At 37.6% G+C, this 16,482-nt stretch overlaps 1 protein-coding gene across 1 annotated transcript in view; it reads right to left on the bottom strand.

Moving 5' to 3' along the window:
- The window catches only part of LOC140229715 (E3 ubiquitin-protein ligase UBR2-like), a 69,507-nt gene that overhangs the window by 49,038 nt on the left and 3,987 nt on the right, over positions 1 to 16,482 (bottom strand). Inside the window, exons 2-7 of the mRNA XM_072309957.1 lie at positions 8,907 to 9,172; positions 4,528 to 4,606; positions 3,750 to 3,857; positions 3,248 to 3,378; positions 1,802 to 1,865; positions 1,197 to 1,274 (exon numbers count right to left, since the gene is read on the bottom strand). Of these exons, the coding sequence (XP_072166058.1) occupies positions 1,197 to 1,274; positions 1,802 to 1,865; positions 3,248 to 3,378; positions 3,750 to 3,857; positions 4,528 to 4,606; positions 8,907 to 9,172 (726 nt within the window). The remainder of the gene's footprint in view (positions 1 to 1,196; positions 1,275 to 1,801; positions 1,866 to 3,247; positions 3,379 to 3,749; positions 3,858 to 4,527; positions 4,607 to 8,906; positions 9,173 to 16,482) is intronic.

The raw sequence follows: 16,482 nt of genomic DNA, 5'->3' as shown, positions 1-16,482 counted from the left end.
CATTAGTTTAAAGCTACACGGCGCCTCGCCCGAGCAGAGCACGCGCTTTAGAGCACATATGCAAAGCTCAAATATTGTGCAGCTTGAATCCCCATGTTCGTTGATCCTATTTGCAAAAAGATGAAAAAAATCCTTCCAAAATTCATGAAAAATTCATGCATCACTACCAAAATTGAATCATCTGTTCCTTGTGTCATTATCACCTTTTCCTGCAAATTTCATTAAAATTTGTTCACAATTTTTGGAGCTTTTTTGCAAACAGACAAACCAACACCAACTATCAGACAACCTCCTCCCTCCTTGATGGAGGTAATTAAAATACACTTAGCCACAGAAGAACACTGATCTGTCCCCATTTAATAATGGACACATTTAAAAGGCAGTAACAAAAGGAAACTAACTTTTTATCTTTTTTATGGGGGGGGGGGGGGGGTCACCTTGTGGTTTTCCAGCATGCAATAATACATGCACTGCATATCTTCTAGAATGATGTACATTAACACAAATAGGCCCGAATTCACGAAGGTGGTACAAACAAAACCATGGTCTAAACCATAGACAAAAACCATGGAGCGCCAAGTGTCAAACGGAATATTTAGTTACGAAATTGGTCATTTCGTCGACAAAATGACTGTTTCGTTAACGAAATTATCATTTCGTGGACAAAATGTTCATTTAGTTACAAAATGTTGTCATTTCTTTACAAAATAATCATTTCATCGACGAAATGACTGACTTCGTAACGAAATATTCCATGCGACACTTGGCGCTCAATGGTTTTTGTCCATGGTTTAAACCATGGTTTCATTTGTACCACCTTCGTGAATTCGGGCCATAATGTCTTAACTTCAGTCACTATACAGGACAATGGTGAGAGCAGAACAAGAATTCATTCTTTTAATTTGTTTTTCTTATCGAAACTATTTCCTTTGTGTTTAATCACCTTCTTTTAGATTCACATCAGCGCTCTGAAATGAGAACATACTAACTTTAAGATATCCACCGACAATACCGAGATTTCCTTGGAATATAGATTTTAATAAATTCTGGCAAAATATCTTCTTATATCATAATGCTCCCTTCTTATGTATGCCATTTCCCAGACATTCTAGTAAAAGTAGGAATATCAATCCAGCTCTATCAACATTGTACCCAGCCAGAAAAAATATGCCAAGGATGGAGAATACGGTACTCACATCTTTATCCACTATTGTTGCAAACTCAAGCGCTGTCTTGCTGTTACACTCGATGGCTTTCTTCAATGAGCTTATCACCTGACCGGGTGAGAACGGAAAGAAACTTTGTTTATACCTCGCAGTCATTCAACTTCAAACAACTGACATGTACAAAATTACGTAATCTAACTGTGACAAAAATTCGACCATAGACTTTGAGGAAATAACTTATACGCTACAGAAATCCACAATTTTCAAGATAATACAAGAGTCACGATGAATAAATATGAATATACATAGGCACAAGAGACGTCGTTTGTACTGGGTAACTCTATACAACATGTAGGTGGCAGCTAATGACACAGTTTGCCTTAAAGCTTAGCAATAGTTTGTTGTAAACAAATGCATTTCTCATTAAAAGTTGTGACATGATTATGGATGAATACAACATTACTGCAAGTATGATATTTTCACACCATACAGGATGCAGGCAAGTTTGACCTTGAAAAACCTTATGGAACAAGCAAAAAACTTTTTACTTAAAAATATAATACATATAAAGTGCCTTATAGCAAATATTTTTCCCCTATACATACATTTTCCTCAAAGTTGCAGCGATCAATTACCTGGTCATAAGTATGAACTTCATCGTTGAACAGCATTGTGCAGTATACCTCAGGTACAGTTCTCCTGCAACAACAGTTAATGTGCGTGTGGTATCTGGTTATTTGTGGCCTGCTTATACACTTAGTTGATAATTCATAAACCCTGACAAGGATGGAAATTAAGATAGAAAATTATAACAGCACTGCACAGATCATCATATACACCATGTATACAATATTAGAGCATAATGGGATCCCCCTCCACCATAAACAATTACAACTAGGAAAAAAAAAGAATAAAGTTCAACAAATTATCTCATTCATATACTAATAATGATGATACCTCAGTTTTGAGTGCCCACATCTGAATTATGCCATGTGGCAGAGTGCCATTTATTCTGTACATGACACACAATGTCTGAACATACAGTTCATATTATATTGCTCAATTACTGGAGAAATGCCAGTGAGCTTTTGACAATAGTAAGCACAGCATAAATGTCATAGCTGTTACACACATAACAACACAATGGAGTTCCCGGCATGTCATAGATTACTGCATGCACTGAAATTTTAATTTTCAAGGTGGTTCTATTTTGGCGAATTTCATGAGTAGGCTCTTAGATTCAAAAATAACAACAAGCAAAACATGATTTTGACAAGAATAAAAGCAAAGATTTACCCCAAACTCACTGTTCCAGGCCAGCACACAACTAATGTTGTAATATCAGGTGACTACTAGTTGTAGAACCCCGATGTCATGCTATCAGGCCTTGCTCAAATCCTTGGAATTCTAGTAACAGGTACTTCTTTTCTTTTTTTCTTTTTTCCAGAGAGAATCGATCTCATTTCAAGCATTGTTTTTACAAAACTGTTTGTTTGAGAATTCACACTTTCTTCTGAATGCTTGTGCTATTTCTGCAATTATCACGAAAAATGAAAAGACCACACAGCTCACGAAAAATGCCATTCACGTAAAAGATCCATACCCTAAAAATATAAGCACATACAGTATGTCCATGCTCAGGTTACAATGCTACCTATCTGTACTTGGAATGTAACTCTTTCCTCTCAAGACATATTATTTTTTACACCCTATTTCCAGAGACTGGCCTGTTTAAAAGTGGTTAGCATGGATATTCAAGTGAGTACTGCAGAAATAACTCACTTGTGTGTTACATGCCAGGTTACATATATACATGACTGCGTCCTCTTGATATTTAAAGGAAGAGTCATTTAGTGCTAGTACCATTTGTCTTTCAGCTCTGACCTATCATAACCTTACACTACAAATCATCCACATGTATGAATGCAGACCACCAATTCACATTGATTTAAACAATTTCAATGAAAAGATTGAGATCTGGTTGGTCAACGCTGGTTGGTCAACGCTGATGTGTCTTTTTGATCGTGCAAGTGGTTCGGCTATTGGACGTCTCAATCTGACCACAGATCTCTAGGACTTACGTTGGCGTCAGCTCCTCCGGGATGACTTTTGGTTCCTCCAGCAAGAGGGTGTGGCGGCAGTGCTTTAGGAGGATGCGGAAGAGGGTTAGCGCCCGACTCTTGATCTCCTCCGGAAAGTTGTCCAAAGGATTCTGAAAACATACAGGAGATAAAGGAAAAAAGAAAGACATTCTCTTTTTTCTTTCTTTTTTTAAACAGAACTCAAACCATTAAACAGTTTTCACATCATATCAGCTTTATCTTAATCCCTTGCTAAGCCCTTATGCGGTGCACCCCCATTACAACAAAATCCTTGGGACCGGCAGTTTTCTTTCGTTATTTCAAAATTTCATTATGGCTGAACAGTAAAGTATATAGGGATACATAGATGACAATTCTGGGACCCGAATGTTCACTTCGTTCTAATAAGAATTTTGTCATTATAATGTTCGTTATAACGAGATGCACTGCACAACTGATACAGAGTGTAACTCAGCAACTCAAGCAGGTGTCATCAGCTCACCTGTGGTGGTTGAGTGGCTCCCTGGGAATGCAGCTGACAGAACGGCTCCTGCTTCCAAGCCTCCTCGTCCCCACAGTCACAGTAGCCTCCTCCCCCAGACGTGTTCATCTGCAAGAGCACAGAGTTGACAGGTCAGAGTTGACAAGTCAAAGGGCACATTGCAACATAGCTCAGCAAAGATTGAGTGTGAAAGGACTGCAGTATTGACTAAATGCACTTTAATTCATGACTGGACTATTAGTAAACTTCCAGACAAATCACTCTTTTATCACATCAATGCACTAGTACCTTTTCAGAAAGATTTGTTCTTACAATTATGAATCATTCACTCACAACAACTGATGCAAGAAAATATACCTTAATTCTTCTTCTTTTTTACATAAAATTGAAAAACATTTTATCATCATAAACATTTACTTAAAATCAAATTCAGAAATACTATCTACCTAAAAGATTCCCAGGCCATTAATCTGCAGCAACCATCTTCTTAACATGAAACTAATATTCCAGGCAGTTGCTTGCTGGACACCTCTGATGACCAACTAACAGATGACTACATTATGTGAATTTTGCTAAAATTGAATGATAGTTACTGCTTTCCTTTATAAACAAAAAATGGAACACCTTTAGTATGTGATACACTACTATTTTGTTGCTGTTGTTAGTCTTTTCACACTATAATGATACACGCAGCCAGTGTGTTGGCCCTCCAAATCAAAAAGAGGTGCAACTGAGGTGGGAAGAGAACTGTTGACATTGTATCTGTCTTCCAGCCTACCTTGTATCTGTGATGTTTGTGTGCACTCTTCTGGAAGCAGTCAATACACAGCACACAGGTGGGATCCATGGCGCAGTCCCTGATAACAATGTGGAACAAAAAACAACAACAAAGAACAGGGGAAACCCCTATCAGTTCTCTTGAACACACACAGGCCTTCCTTTCATGAAGCACTTTTAAGTCTTTAGAGCATCCTATATATTTGTGTGCCTGCGGTCACCATGGCAACAGATAAGTACTAGCCAATCAGCATCAGCAGGAGCATGAGAGTCATATCAACTAACAATGACAACTGCATTACATGTTATATCTTAAGAATTGCAAAGTTTGTTTTAACACATGGCCTACTTTACTACTATGTACTACATATGCGTATTCATATCAATTTCTATGTTTGGAAGATACTGTAAATACAGACAGCATAATTATTGCTTGGTCAGGCAAACCTCACGATACCTTTTAACTTGGTATAACACAGATAACCTTTCGTGACATTGGCACTCAAGCAATTAGACTGCACATGTGACCTGGCGTATTTACCATTACCCGCAGTTGAACAAGGCATTAGAGACAAGCAGTCTAGCTAGGTTACTTGAACAACTCATCACGGATGCCGGGATACAGACTCAGGAAGACATTTATGAGATAAGCCTTGAGTGGAGGCTACAGATAATGCGCACATCCGTGGCATCGACAGTAACGTGGAGAAAAATGCAGAGCACAGACAGCCACAGTATCATCCTTTTCCCAGGAACACAATTGCAGAGTCAAATTGACCACTGGGTGATATTACCCAGTTCTGACATTCTGAATACTAACAGCAAAACAAGAAAATTGCAATAATAGTCACATTAAGGTTTGCTGATAAAAGCAATAGTACAGGATGGGCCTTAGTCAGCAAATATGTGGTAAAAAAGAAAAAAGAGAGAAACAAAACAATGAAACTCATTCTAGTCTAGACATGATGGAGGCATGAGGAAGTCAGCTTTGCTTTTATCCCCAAATACAATGACTATAGATACCTATGGTGGAATTACAAGACAGGTTTGTTTGTTTTTTCAAACCCTGAATATTGATGGTTATGGGAAGTGTAATATGTAAAAAAAAAAAAAAAAAAATTGACAATTTCAAAGAATTTACTTGCACCTCTTACGTCATAAGACAGTTGTTACTTTTGTCCTTTTTATGATATTTGAAGTCATGCTGTCTCAGGTATGCACTTCCCTTCGTTTCTTGGTCTCCTCTAATGCATCATCGGATTCATATCCTATGTTTCACCTACCACATATTTCTGATGTATGGCAAGTTTTCATTTCAGAAGAAACATCAATTTTCATTGTTGGAAAAAGGTTTGATATATACTCCATATGCTTCATACTTCAACATGTAAACCTACCTTTTAGTCCAAACAGAGTACTTAAATGAAGAAAAAAAAAATCCCCCCCCCAAAAAAAAAAAAAAAAACACAACAGATTGAAATGCTAAAGTGTCTAATATATCTTCATAATTCATTATGATCAATGATGTATTGTACTTAGTATATAATTTGCATTTTTTTTCCCTACAAATTTTGCAAGCTGAGCAACATTCACAACATTAACAACTTGTGAAAATATTGCCTCCCTATGAAAAACACAAGTGCCATATGTGACCGTGCACCTCAAAACGAACATAAAGTCGCACACACTGATTTTGCGTGAGGACTGAAAATAAGTGAAATGGGTCAACCTAGCCGAACTTGACTTTTTCATATTTTCTGAAAGAGCAGGTCTTCTTTTACATTATGCTAAAATTTGGTATCATAAAACGGGCAGGAAAGTGTGTTTTTTAGCAGTTTATCTCGAACATTTTTGGTAGAATAGTGTGATTAGGTGTGTCTTTAGAATCCCTTTTTCATTTCTGAAAAACCTTGTCCACACTCTTCACTTTCAACTCTAATAACTTTTGAAAGGATAGTACTACTGCTTTGAAAGTTGGCATTGATTATGGACAGAATGTTTTAATGAGGCATGTTTAATTTCAATTTAATCTTATAATCCCTTCATTGTTGTTACTCTGGTGGTTTACTTCCTGTTTTTTTGTCCCATTCATCACACAGCCAGCACGGTTTTGGTAAAGATTAAGTGCTTGAATAGACACTGTACTTCAGAGTCTCTTTTCTCAGTTCCCACTTTTCCTGAGTTTGTGCTTTCTTTCCAATATTTAGATAGGTTAGGAGAGTCCATTTGATTTGAGTTATACATCATTTTAAAGCTTAAAGTCTGCTCTTTCAGAATATGGTATTAACTAAAATTTCATGTCTAGCGACTTTTTGTTTGTTTTGAGGTGCACGGTCACATATATATTGTCCGTCCCCAAGGTTGGAAATTGCTACATGATTTCCAATGAAGAGGAATATTACATGTGTATGTCATTCGGTCAACGAGGTTCTCCATAGTGAATTTAAATCCTCATGAAATTGTCTTGCAAAGTCTCACTTTGCAAAATATATGGTGTATACAATAATCAATGACTTGTAATAATCCACAGATTAAGCAGTGGTTCAACACAAACTATATTTTGCACTATCAGTTCAGGACCTACCTAACAAATATTGTCAGCAACTGTGACAGGAGATAGACTAGAAATGTCGCTTTGGCGACTGGTATGCCTCCGCCATAATGCATGATTTTCCCAATAGGTCTAGATAGTACATGTGGACACTGTGTGATTACATTTTCACAAAATTGGTAAAATATTGGAATGACAAGTTTGTCACAAATGTGTTGAATGTTCACCTTCCTTGACGTAGGTTTAATTGGATGAATAGGAGAGCATGTATCTAAGGATTTAAGGACTTTAATTTGACTTTGACCCATTCATACATTTAGGCATTGAGTAATTTTCAAGGTACAGGTGTGGAGAAAAAGTGCAATTTCTGAATTGAATAGTAAATTGTTACCATTTTCATCTGGCCCTTGACCCTAAAATTCATAAGATAATTATTTTCAGGTAGAACATGCATAATATGTACTAAGTTTCAAGGTAACTTGAGCCACTTCCGAGATATGGAGGAAAAAGTTAGTTCAGCACTTTCACTTGATCTTTGACCTTTTGACCTTTGAGGCAAAAAGAGAAAAAAAAAAACTTTCCAGAGAATTTCTATTAGGTTACACACGCATACACCAAGTGTAAAAAGATAACCCTGCTGGCATTGCATAAATATGAGGGTAATAGTAAAATTTTGAAGTCTTGCACTTGACCTTTGACCCCTGACCTTTGACCCCATGAACCCTACATTCTCTAGATAATCACTTCCAGTCAGTACATGTATATACTATGTTCCATGAAGATACCTTGAACAATTTTCCAAGGTACGGAGAAAAAAAAGAAGTTTTAATATTTTTACTTTACCTTTTGACCTTTGACCTCATGACTCAAACTTTCACCAGAGAATCTTAATTGGGTAATACATGTATACACTAAGTTTCAAGAAAATCTCTTCAGGCATTCAATAGATAAATGGTGGAAACAGTGACATTTTACGTATTTAACCCTGACCTTTTGACCTTTGACCTATGACCTCATGACCCAAACTTTCACCAGAGAATCTTAATTGGGTAATACATGTATACACTAAGTTTCAAGAAAATCTCTTCAGGCATTCAATAGATATGGTGGAAATAGTAAAATTTTATGTATTTGACCCTGACCTTTTGACCTTTGACCTTTGACCTCATGACCCAAACTTTCACCAGAGAATCTTAATTGGGTAATACATGTATACACTAAGTTTCAAGAAAATATCTTCAGGCATTCACTAGATATGGTGGAAATAGTGAAATTTGATATATTTGACCTTGACCTTTTGACCTTTGACCTTAAGCATGTGCACCCAAAAGTTGATAGGCACAACTTCACCCCCTAATACACATACATGCCAAGTTTCATTAGGATACCTCAACAGGTTTCGATAGTTACCTTGTCCACAAAATTCATTACGGACGGACGGAAGGACGGACGGACGGACAACCCGAAAACATAATGCCTCCGGCACCACTTCGTGGCGGAGGCATAAAAACAGCAACATCAATCATAGTTATTATTTTTACTGCTACTACTACTACTATCATCATCATCATCATCATTGCTTTGAGCAATCCTGCCACTCTTAAGTGCACGCATGGCAAGCATTCAGCTTCCTACCGCTTCGGTATACTTCGGTGTTGGGTACAGAGGAATTCTGAGCATAGAGGGTCTCCCTCTGCAAAAAACAACAACAAAACAAACAAACAAACAACAAACAAAATCCCAACAAGTGTTTATCTTATATATATATATATACAGTATTTATATATATATATATATATACACCAATAATGTTAAAGACCAATCTTAACCTGCATGAATAAGTGGGCTCGCCATTCTTGAAGACGTGTCCGCACAGCTGGGGCGGGCATTCAGATGCCTTGATGGCTTCTAGCACCACCTTGGGATCGTCGCCAAAAAGGAACCACTCCAGAAGGAGCCCCACTCGATCGTTCAGCTCCTCCTCATCCTCCTCCTTCTGCCGTCCGTTGCTCAGGAAGATCTCGGGCACGATGTCGGCCAGGAAGGAGAAGATGGACTTCCTCAGGGTCCGCGCTTCTTTACACTTGGACCACTCCTGCAAGAGGATAAAAATTAGAAGCAGGTTCAGTGTAGAAGATCATTTAACTGTCCTTCTTGTATCTATCATCATCATCTCATTACCATTCATTTCTAGAAGTTATACAGTATAGATGCCAATAAACATGAATTACAATGTATCATCTATTTGTGATGGCCATGACATCAATGTCATTCTCAACCAACCAGAGACATATCGGACACCTGTTTCTTCCCATCATCTGGGGTGATGCCCTTTATGGCTACGCAAGGGTTCATCTTGGCATCACGTCAGTGTCATTAAAACCAGGGAGGTGTCTCACCTCCCTGTTAAAACAAGATACAGGCTGAAAACCACGGGAAAGAAATTCATGGTTTAACGGGTGGACATGTACACAGAACAAGTCAAACTCCAACATAAAGATGTCAATGTTATGAACACGTCTTGCAGTGATTTTGCAGCATTCTTTCTGACTTTTGACCAATCATTCACATAAGATGCAGATAGCACATTCATACATGTATAATTTCAAATTTGATATCCTAATTTTCCTAAGGTTAGTTGGCTAATCCCTTGGACAATAGATACACATCATGCTTCTGACAGCATTTATAAAGAAATGATCTAAGGACCACTGAATTTGAAATATTCTAATTCCACTGACAGGGGACATAATTAGTACACCGTGGCAAAAGGTCACTCTGGTGTGTCAACTCTACATCACACTTCCGTGGATCTCAGCAGGACATCTACATCTGTCCACATGCAGGCTACATGACACAGACAAAGAATGCTAGTCTCTCTCTCTACACTTCTTTCTTCGCAATATCATAAAGTCAGCCACTGACAGTTTGAGGAATACCAAACTACACAGAAAAGGAAAAACATTCAACGAACTTGCACCCCAAAGCATCAGAATGAACAGCATGGAGGTGCTACTTGTAGTGTCGACGCAAAGTCAACGCATACCAGCTTTGCTAATCGTCACCTTTGCACAACCATCTGATGAATGGGGCTACTTCTGAGGTCTGTCTGCAAAATGCTGGCCAATGGCCCTGACCTTTAATCTCTACTGGACTCGATCCTATGCTAATTGATTAGATAAATGATGGAAGGAGGTATCAAAAGATTCCATAAAGCCAACGTAGGTAGGTGAAATGCACATCACATTCTTCCCAGGTTGACAGCTACATGTAAGGATAGATGGTGTGAATGCAGGTTACCCCTCCAACTCCCCATCCCCACCCACTTGTGATGATTTGCAGTAGAGTGTTTGTACACTCCATCTTTAATGTGCAATCATCTTTCACCAGGCTCAAATGGGAAAACTTTGCTCAGACCATGAGTATTATATCACACAAAATATCTAATACTTGAAGATAAGCAAACTATGAAAAACATGCAAAAATTAACTGAACTTATATGTTTGTTTGTTTTTTCTTGAGTGATCAAATCAGCTGACTGTAGTCGTTATCATGGCAGACAATCAAGACAGGGCGTATCAAATAATTTCACAGTTAATCATGAATGGAAACCAGACGAGATGCATGGCATTACTGGAAAGTAATGTGTACCTGCCATAGCAAAGTTATGCTATGTGAACATATATATTCACAGTTTGGCAGTTTCATCATTATGTACATGAATTATACACAGATGTGTAAATCATGTCTATGACACATCCAGGGAGTCTCTACAAAATCAAAATGGCATATGGTTTGTATACTCAACAGGATAATACAAACATTTGTTGTAGGTTATCAAAGCTCTGGAAGATATGCATATATACACATGCTAATGCCTCAGCATCTGTTTGAAATACTTTTTTGGTCAATCAAATGTTTGTATGAATTCTGTGGAAGTGAAAATGTTACAACCTCCTCCATCAACACCTCAGTCAATTCTGATGTTAGTTGAATAGATAAATGGTAGTCATGGGGTAGGTAGTATGAACTACTGTGCAGGTTTAGACTGCTGACTGTGAAAAGATGCTGTCATATTACAATATTGTTAGCCTCTTTCTCAGGATTTCTGTTATCACTGGCAAAATTTCTGTTAGTCCTTGTTTCCTTTCTAAAATATCTTGCCTGCCTAATCCTCATCATCATTACCCACATCATCACTGTCATTTAAAGAAGAAATCCACTTCAAAATTTGATATCAACTTCATAAGAAAGAGAAAAAAATTCCATACAAAACAGTGCAAATATTACCAAAATAGGATAAAAAATAAGCAAGTTACGACATTTTGGAATTTCAATTTTTTTTTGGAAAATACTTCTTGACCAGTCGTTATAAATATTCAAATCAGCAAGTTGATGATGTCATGCTCTCACCGAGGAGGTTCAAGAGAATGGAGTAACAACCTTCTTATTTCCTTTGCTAGATGTTCGAAGCCGCCGCTCAAAAATATTTGAAGCATGTGCCAAACAGGATCTGTCGCGCAGATAGGAAGACAACTGACTCGTGTCTCATTGCATAATCACCAGCCACTTTCTAAGGAAGATATATCTTTGTGATGGTAATTACTTTTCGCTATCCCTTCTTATCAAAGGTAGGTGGTACAGACACGAGGTTGCGCGAATAGAAATTGAGCAAAAAATGCTGAAATAAAGATGAAAATTACTTGACTGGGCATACCCGGGCACTAATCTGATATATCTATCAATAAAGAATTATACTTGGAAGATTATTCCATAGTAGTTTTATTTGTGGAAATTAAGCGGAAAAGTGATAGAACCAGCTTTCCATGATGGTACAGTTTTAACATTTTCTCATGATACATCTCTAATTTACACTTTTGCACAAATTTCTGGACGGAATTGACTTTTGTTTCACATGCTCTATCATTAAGTGAAATTTCATTTCATTGAATAAATAAATAAGCAAAATATGGCCAACATTATGATAACGTTCAAAATGAATCTTCAGATTGCTCAGCAAGGCGGCGGCTTCGAACATCGATCATCAAAGGCACAAGTGCACCTGTAGAATTCTTTTGTACATCAATAGAAATCTGACAACTGTTTGAATAATTACAGCCAGTTGGAACTCCACGTATAAGACCTCCTTGCTCTAACAATGTCTTATTCATTTCATGTACAGAAATGACAAAAATCTCATATTTGAGCTGTATAGATATTAAAACCTGCCTTAACCCATTGAGGATGGTTTGATTTTGCTACAACACGCATTTCCCATAGACGCTTACACATGTATACTCAGAACTCATCCTCAATGGGTTGGTTAAAAACCACCCAACATAAAAAAAAAAAGAATGTTAACTCTAATATATTTTGGTATAGATGGGAATTTGATTTACCTGTATTAGCTAAAAACAACAATTTATTGAATTTCATATATAACATACATTAAAAATTGTGAGGGCATGACATCATCAGCTTGCTCATTTGAATTCATAGGGACTAGTCAAGAAATGCTTCCCAAGGAGATGTGAAATTTCAGAATGTCATATCTTCCTTACTTCTTATCCAATTTCATCATTTTTGGAACATTCTACAGGGAATATTTCTCTCTTTCTTTTAGATTGTATTTACTGTAAAACGAGAAATTTTCGCGTGCATTTTAATTTCGCGAATTTCGCGAGCGCCAAAATTCGCGAAATTAAAATGCACGCGAAAGTTTTTGTCTACACTACATGCATTGAACGCCAGTGGCAATTTGCGAAAATTTCATGCCATGAAAAGGGCTGTCGGCTCCAATTCGCGAAAATTTCATGCCGCGAATATATCATGTTTTACAGTACATCGTATCATTGGGTTGGATTTCCTCTTTGTTTCCATTTTCCCACTATATGTGGGGTTGGACAATCAATTTCCTTAATGGCTCTACCCCAGGCTATCCTGTCAGTTACTGTTACTGTATTGTTTTCCTTTTCAGGTCTAATGTTTAAAATGACAACCTAAAATAAAATATTTAGTTGGTTAAGACCGTATCCGGGCAATTTCCCCCGGAGGGCAATTACCCCCCGGCCAAATACTGGTTAGTGGTAAGGTAAGAGTAAAGATTAGGGTTAGGGTTAGGTCTAGGGTTAGGAGTTTGGGTTAGGGTTAGGGTTAGGTTCAGGATTAGGATTAGGATTAGGGCCAGGGGAAGGGTGCGGGTTAATTGCCCAGAGGGTAATTGCCCTAGACCCGGTTAAGACTAGTACTACGTCGGCAATACTGAAAAAAAAACAACAACAAATATCCTAGACAAGTTTTCTTGAAATCATTATTACACAATATCTGATGTGTGGACATTTATATACCATAATTATGTATACATGCCCACCATTTGCATATACAGTAATCTAATATGAATGGTATCAAAGAAATGTTGAACTGGCTGCAATGATTTCACATGGCCAATGACTTTTCATGCACAAGATACAGCAACACTTCTGGCTGTGAATAGCTGGAAACTGTTTGAAAGATACCAATCTGGTGTGTCATTACAGGATATGGATTTTAGAGAATGATAACATCTACCATCATGCTACTTGAAATAAAACATCATCTGGCATGCATCACGTACGGGTGACCATAAATCAATCCCCACACTCTTGTACACTGTACACTGTATGCATACCATACACAAAATGGTGCAGATGATCTATTCAAGTACATTTTACAATCACAGGACTGTATTTCAAAAGACTTTGCTTCTGCCTTCTTCCTTTGTGTGGTTGAAGTTGGCCTGGACAAGTTTTCCTGAAAACAGTCCAAATGCTCAATACAATGCCCTTTTCACTAATCATTGGACAACATACAGACTATGGGTATATGATTTAATACTTTGTTACATATACAGTCAATCAAATCTTCGTCTCGATAAAATGTAAACTATGAGGGGATATCATCTTAGTCACCATGCTGGATAAGCCTTCAAGACGGCTCCAATGTTGTCATGAGGATCCTACTGTACATGATGGAACCAAGAACAAAATGTGACAATCTCACCGAAAACCCTTACATTCCCACAATGATTCTGAGGAGCCATTGTGCCTGACCAATACTTGAACTGCAAAGTAATTTTAGCCACATGCTAATGATTCATGGTTTACTCTTGGAATCACTTTTGGTTTTATTGATGGCATCAGGTGAAAAGTTCTTGTATATTTAGACAAACTGGCCGATGACACAGCACTTTGCCATTTCCCTACACCCGCTTCTATCACACAGGCTACTGTACAAAGCCTATTGACAATGGCGCTGCTGTATGGTCTACGGTGTACCTTCATGCAACATGCATAAATTGATATCTTCTGCCTTCTCAAGCACGTGTCAGAACAGGGATCAGAACGACTGTAATAGTAGCAGCTTTCGCATGACTAGTTTTTATGGGCTTCGTCAAGATGAATGTCACATACACTGTACAATACATGTTTACAATGTATGTTTGCCGACTGTCTGCATTTATACAATCAGTATGAAAGTGACAACATTCACACATTCACACATGACAATTAACAAATCATATGAATATTTTGTACCTCCTTATTTTTTTTTTTTTTGTTAGCATAATAGATGAGTGCAAAACATATGCAAATTTCCATACAATACATGTATTTGTGTGCATTTTAATATCTGGAAATCTTGGCTCCATGGAAAATTTGCAAAAATGTCATTAAAGCAAAAATTTCTGGTTTTACAGTAGTAGGCAGAGATCTTTGTTTTATACGCAAAATGAAACAAACTACTCGGCTTCTCTACAGAACACACAAGAACTGCATCTGTACAATGTATACGTGTACCGGTACAGTATACACTGTATTATGCAAAAACATTTTGTACATGTGTGTGAAAGATTGCACACTTTGGAGCTAGGCTGTCTGTCTGAAAGGTGACTCTAGGTTCATTTCTCTCGGACAGCTAGAGCTCCATTTCACATGAACTTCATGTGCAAAATGCAGTGCACCAATTTTAGATAGCATCCACTGCAGCGTGCTGTTGTATCACATAATGTGCATCTGTACAGACATTTGTACATTGCACGTGTCTGTCACATGTGCTGGAATAGGATGCAATGTCAACTGACGAATTGTACAGAGTGAAAAGTGCAAGTAAATGAAACACAAGAGTGGACTATCAAATGGCTTTCCACACATCCAGACAGCATGCGGAACATGGGGACATCCAAGCTGGAGGAAAGAGCTTTACGAACAGGAAAGCCTGACTTAGCTGCAGCAGTAAAAAGCAAGATGCCTTTTGCGTGGGTGTCTTTCTATTTCTTTCTCTTTACAAGTTTACATAAACAACCGCTGTTGCAGTGACACGGTACATATTGCATGTACATGAAAGCACTCAATGAAAGCACTCAATGAATCATCAGTGTCTGCCCACATAATCCATGCTTTTTAATAACATGTTTATGTTCTATACCAGCATTGCATCATACTCATATTTGTCTAAAAAGAGAACAAAAATATGACATGTTATAAATAACTTCCCTTATTTTAATAAAAAGAAAAATAATAACCTCACATCTAAAGGATTGCTTCTTTAACCATTATATCTACATGTAAATCCCTTTTTAGGCACAAGGATAGACTGCATTTTAGAACTACATTGTACACTATGTAAACTCATTTAAAGAAACTTGCATGCCCACAACAAACTACATGTAGCTCTGTTGTGTGCTAAAGTCCAGGACATGACTATCAAAGTTATCAGAAGGGTACATTTTCCTTCACAAATATTTACAATCACCCCTTGTTACCCTACTCTTCCCCAACCATACATAGACACATACCGGTACTCAAAGAGACACATGTACACATTGTAAGTAATTAGAATGAGATTTCTTCCAGTATGATGGAATTCATACATACTGTAAGTGGATATTTTCGCGCGACTAATTTTTCGCGCTTGGCCGGATTAGAAGAGTTTTGCATGTTTTTAATTCCGCGGAATCAAGACATCAACTACCGGATTATATGGCACGCAAAAATATTTGCGTGCTTTTATTTTTGTGCTAGTTTCTGGTTGGGCGAAATGCGCGAAAATTTCAACATCGCGAAAATTTCCACTTCTACAGTAGCATAATCAAGCCACAGACAAAATCTTCAAAGATATCCTATGAACTATAAAAGATGTTCTTTTCACCAATTTTGCAAATCATTCTTGTTTCAAGAAATGTAATGACAGGTGAAAACATCACCATGTACACTGTACAGTAAAGTGACAGAGTAAACGATAGCCTCATTGTCAAATTGCACAAAGAAAATCTCATGAAATCGTCTGTGACCTACGTGTACTCATGTTGCGAAAACATCTGTGTGTGAAAATTACAGCTTTTGCAGTATTCATGCGGCTTGATCTAGCTTG

This window comes from Diadema setosum, chromosome 1 (genome assembly GCF_964275005.1).
Source record: "Diadema setosum chromosome 1, eeDiaSeto1, whole genome shotgun sequence".
NCBI classification, from domain to species: Eukaryota; Metazoa; Echinodermata; class Echinoidea; order Diadematoida; family Diadematidae; genus Diadema; species Diadema setosum.
The sequence above is the reverse complement of the archived record's forward strand: the minus strand, read 5'-3'. Positions and strand labels throughout refer to the sequence as shown.